General features: G+C 43.6%; 1 protein-coding gene across 2 annotated transcripts; it reads right to left on the reverse strand.

The window, feature by feature from the left end:
* Positions 1 to 2338: 2338 nt before the first annotated feature.
* On the reverse strand, positions 2339 to 4305 carry LOC148040137 (NDR1/HIN1-like protein 13). 2 transcript variants are annotated; one of them, XM_087666072.1, is made up of 2 exons: positions 3995 to 4305; positions 2339 to 3899 (listed from the first exon to the last, which is right to left on the reverse strand). In XM_087666072.1, the coding sequence occupies exon 2, from the start codon at positions 3888 to 3890 to the stop codon at positions 2778 to 2780; it is 1113 nt and encodes a 370-aa protein (XP_087522198.1). In that variant the 5' UTR covers positions 3891 to 3899; positions 3995 to 4305; the 3' UTR covers positions 2339 to 2777. The 2 variants fall into 2 exon arrangements, with proteins under 2 accessions (XP_087522198.1, XP_087522204.1); XM_087666078.1 differs by having other exon boundaries at positions 2340 to 3863; positions 3995 to 4304.
* Between the last annotated feature and the right edge of the window lie 477 nt (positions 4306 to 4782).

Below are 4782 nucleotides of genomic sequence, written 5' to 3' on the forward strand. Positions count from 1 at the left end.
TCTACTTCGGCATGCTCTTATGCTTTGATTTCTAGTAGATGAGATTGACACTCTAGATTGGGCCTAGATGGAGGGAGTGGTTTTGGAGATGCCGTTGTGAGCCCGCAGTCGGTTCAAGATACAGGTGCTACTCCTTGCTATCGTGCAAGTTCGAGAGAGGGTGGCTTAGGTGGGTGTTGTGGAGATACCCATGCAGTGTCTCCATCTCATCATTCTAGCTGAGATGTGTCACTTATAGGGTTTGTCATACATCTGGAGACATCTACTCCGGTGACTCCAGCTTTTGCTCACAGTCATCCATAGGTGGTGCCCATATGGGTACTACTCTGAGAGATACCACCTGTGGATACACTAGATATACAAGGGTCTCCTGGTTATACCCAGGAGCGTGGTCATAGGTGGGAGAGAACACACCTTAGACATACCCCAGAGGGATATGGATATCTCGTAGGATGACAAGGCAGGAGCCATCATCATGAATGATGAGGGGAGGAGGGTGATGTCTCATATGAGAGAGTTGTGCCAGTAAGTTTTTCGGCACAACGTCTTGGACCATTGGAAGAATATACCCGCGGGGAGCAAGGATTATATAGTAGTATCCTTGCACAAGGAGTTTCCGATGCCTACTGTGGCAGAGAGGTTTTCCACTGGGTGGATGATGGAGTGCATGCATACGTACATGTCACACAGATAATTAGACGCACACAAGGCACTCAAGAGTACTGGTGTCTCAAAGCCTGAGTGGCTAGACGCAGATGACTAGCGGAGACTCAGGGAGGAGGCTACAAATTCTCTAGGACATTGGTGACACCAGAGCGGGTGGCAACGAGGGCACGATTGGAGGCAAGAGTGGTCCATCATCTTGGGAGTGGTGGCCACAAGACTTATCTGGAGGACCTTGTAAGTTTTTCTTTTGTTCTTCTCACTTTCTTATTTACAGTATCACTTGTCCTAATAATCGTGTTTCTAACAGTTGTATTCTGTTTTCTTTGTAGCACTCCATTACAAACCACGAACCCACCATCTTGGAGACTTGATATGCAGAGAGACACGATCTCACTGCATTGAGATCGATAGACTGAATGCATGCGGAAGCCCAGTAAGTCAATCATCTTTCTTGTCCGTAGCCACTATTTTTATTAAAATACATTATCTATGGTGGATTGATGTGTAGTTGTTCATTTTGTAGAGTTCGTTCGATACTCCTTTGTGTCGGGACGAGCTTTTGGATATGGCAATGATCTGTAGCGATTCTTGGAGCGCACATCCTCTTTCTTTTTAGTCCTGTGATTTATGCAGGCATCTTCTATGTACTATGTTGTTATCATCCTTTGTATCTTGCCATAATTCCATGAGTTTTCATTAGGGATTTGTATTTATTCTATGTATCAGTCTTGCGGGTTCAAGTACATTTTGCGCTCATCTTGACGACCATTGCACACTTAACATGTAATCCATTTCTAGAATATAAATACAACACATAGTGCTATATGTGGCAGGAAAGCTTGTTGCCCTGCCAAATTTTTTCTTTGTAAACGATACTATTAGCGTCGCAAATTTACCTGCACATGTCGCTATTGGTATCGCAATACGTGTTGCAAACCATCACGATTTGCATCGCTATTTGCGTCGCAAAACTGACAAAAATTGTGATGCTAATAGCAATGCAAATCGCGACGGTTTTATGGAGACACTAAGACTGACGCATTTAGCGATGATGAATGTAATTTTTTAAATGAACATTTTCGTCACTTTGAATATCAATATGAGATCCGTATCTTGTCCATGGAGGAGATATTGAGGAATATATAGTAGTGTTTTTTTTCAAAAGGTGGACTATGGCAAAAAATTGGCAGGTTGCACCTCCATGTGTAGTACTGTCATTCAAATCATCTCAAAGATTCTTTTTGACAAGTTAAAACTTCATGAGCAATACTCTAATAGATACACTACATTTGCATTAAGGTCATTACTATTGATAAAAGTTGACAACCTTTTCATTAACTCTAATATCATTTGAGCTATTTTTATGCACATTTGAAAATCCAACTTTTGTAATGGCAACATTTGTGGCACACTAAAATATTGGTATTAAAAAAGAAGTCTTAATAATCTTAAGTAACCTAGTGTTGATCAATACATACCTTATTAGCAGTCTGGCCGATTGGAGCTCAATCATTAGATCATGTGGTAAGCATGATTGGTCAGCAATCTCTTTGTTTTATAAGTGTGAATCCATTGTAACTAAAAGAAATAAGGATATTATCATGTTGTTCAAAGGTGTGTAGCTCCTTATACAGCTAGATATAGACAACTTAAGAGATTTCACATGATTATCGCCTCCATTGAGAAACCAATTGAAAAATCATGAGTGGCCAATGGCTCCCATATATCTTAGAAGCGAGTGTACATGAAACATTCCATAAAAATGGCATGCAAAATATTTTGGAATAATATGATTTGGAGGGGTTGTAAGATACACTAGATGGGGTCATGGAGTTGACCTAAGCATGAGTATACCATGATGGTAATGTATATGAGGATGTAGTTGCGACATGGGTTATGGGAGCTCATTAATGAAAATGAAAGCCAAGACTTGGGAGAATGGTAAAGCTATGCTAGAGGTCTTGTCAAAGTTGCTCGAAGTAGACTTTGTGAGAGCCTTACAAGCAAAGTGAACAAACATGGTGGGACATGTTTTTTTTGCCTCCTTACAAAAAAACAAGATGGGTCAATTCAGTTCGAAGGTCTAGTGAAGGCTTTGGGTGTGACACTATCTAAGTCCATAAGTTGACCACTTTGAGTTTGCAGGCTTTGGAGAGAAGCCGTGTGGCCTCTGGGGAGGAAGGGTTGGTGAGCTCCACATCACAGTCCACTCTGAATTTTGCAGCATGAGACATCCATTTCCATACTTGAATGCGAGCATGGGTGACAGTTTGCACCTTCAGCTCTATACTGCTAGATGCAGCTGTACTATAACGTCTGCCATGGTCCTTCATCACTAATGCCTTGCGCAGGATGTCTCCTCCAATGGTTCGAGGAGTCAAGGGAGTGTCTTCCCCCTTCATCTCTAGCTGCAGCTGCTTCGCATCCCCAGAAGCCAGGTAGAAGGCGGGCAGAGAGCCGGAGCCGATCACCAATTGCTGATAGAGCAACGTCACGAGTATGTGCTGGTAGTCGATGGCGATCTTCTTGTTGGGGTTCCCCGCGCGGACGGCGAAGGTGACGTCCGTTTGAAGGTATGATATTTTTGGAGCCGGCTGGAGACGTTGCTGATCATCTGGTGCACCAGCTGCTAACATCGGCGACGGCATCGACAAACGATCATGATTGAGTGGACCGGCAGTGAGGTTGAATTTGGAGACGTGCGCGTCGGCGACAGAGAATGTGGGGGCTTTCGGCAGCAGGATTAGATACAGGACGGCAGCTGCGATGACCAGCAGGACGAAGAGGACGAGGAGGAAGACGGCTATGGCGTAGCACACGCAAAGCGCTGCGCCGCAAGAACGACGGTACTTTCGATTCGATCGACGACGGCTTCGATCGATATAATGACCCGCGTAATTATATTGACGCCCTTCATTCGTTTCGTTACGACGACCATCATTATCGACGGAGAAAGGACCGGGCTCTGCAGGACTACTTAGAGCATTGATTATGAGGCTCGTCTTTGATTTCTGTGGTCGCTGTCGATCGTCCTCTGCGTCGTCGTCGTCCTCGTGCATTTCGACCTCGTGATCATCATTGCTATGATTTTTATGGTAGGAGGTCGAAGATGTGCTGCTTGATGCCCCGTCGCTGCCGTGCAAATCGTGGAGATCGGGGCGCCCTTCGTCCCAATCGAAGAGAGGATGGATTCTTGCCTGCACATGATATTCACGATGAGGCATTTCTGCAGGCTGTCGCTGCATATTATGAGAGAGAGAGAGAGAGAGAGAGAGAGAGAGAGAGAGAGAGAGGACAAGGAGATTGGACGACGGTCTGTCTGACTTACGTCTATTAAAGCAATGAATTTGAGTGATCGGTGAAGCTGTCTAGTCGTATGACTTTCTTGGCACGTCCACGATAGCTACCCCGTCCAACCGAAGCACTTCAGCCGGTTGGTGATCGGTAAACAACCCCAACCCAGCTCCTCCACAAAAAGCACACACACTCAAAGCAAAAAAAAAAACCCCTCTCTCTCTCTCTCTCTCTCATGTATCTCCTGCCATTTATCTACCTAGTCTCTCTCTCAAATGTATCCCCTGCCATTTATCCACATAGTTCTTTTCACTTCACAGGTTGCTCGAAAAGTTGAGTATTATTTAGGTTGAGAGAGCTCCTACCATTTATCCACATAATCTCTATCTCAAAGGTACCTCTTTCCATTTATCCACATAGTTTCTTTTCACTTTGTAGCTTGCCCTAAAAGTTGAGCAACGTTTAGGTTGAGAGAGAGAGAGAGAGAGAGAGAGAGAGAGAGAGAGAGAGAGAGTGTGTGTGTGTGTGTGTGTGTGTGTGTGTGTGTGACCTAGTACACCTTGCTTCTTTTTCTTCAAAATTAAAATTAACTCAACATCACCCTTACCAAACCTAAAATATTGCCCATCATTATGCTTGACACATACTTAATTAACCCTTACAAGGTTATAACACTTTAAAAGAATGATTCAACCTTTAAGCCCAACTAGCTTATACCAATTCCAAGCATTGATTCTCACATTGATTACAATATTTTCTTATTAGCTTTGAAATATTAACTAAAATTTTGCAAAAGATACACATATCTTAACCAAGCACGTA

This window comes from Lygodium microphyllum, chromosome 2 (assembly GCF_053477565.2).
Source record: "Lygodium microphyllum isolate KBCC chromosome 2, Lygodium_microphyllum_v1.1.10, whole genome shotgun sequence".
In the NCBI taxonomy this organism is placed as follows: domain Eukaryota; kingdom Viridiplantae; phylum Streptophyta; class Polypodiopsida; order Schizaeales; family Lygodiaceae; genus Lygodium; species Lygodium microphyllum.

Excerpts from the sequence above, each read along its gene's own strand:
- LOC148040137 (XM_087666072.1), bottom strand. The coding sequence starts at position 3,890 with ATGCCTCATCGTGAATATCATGTGCAGGCAAGAATCCATCCTCTCTTC.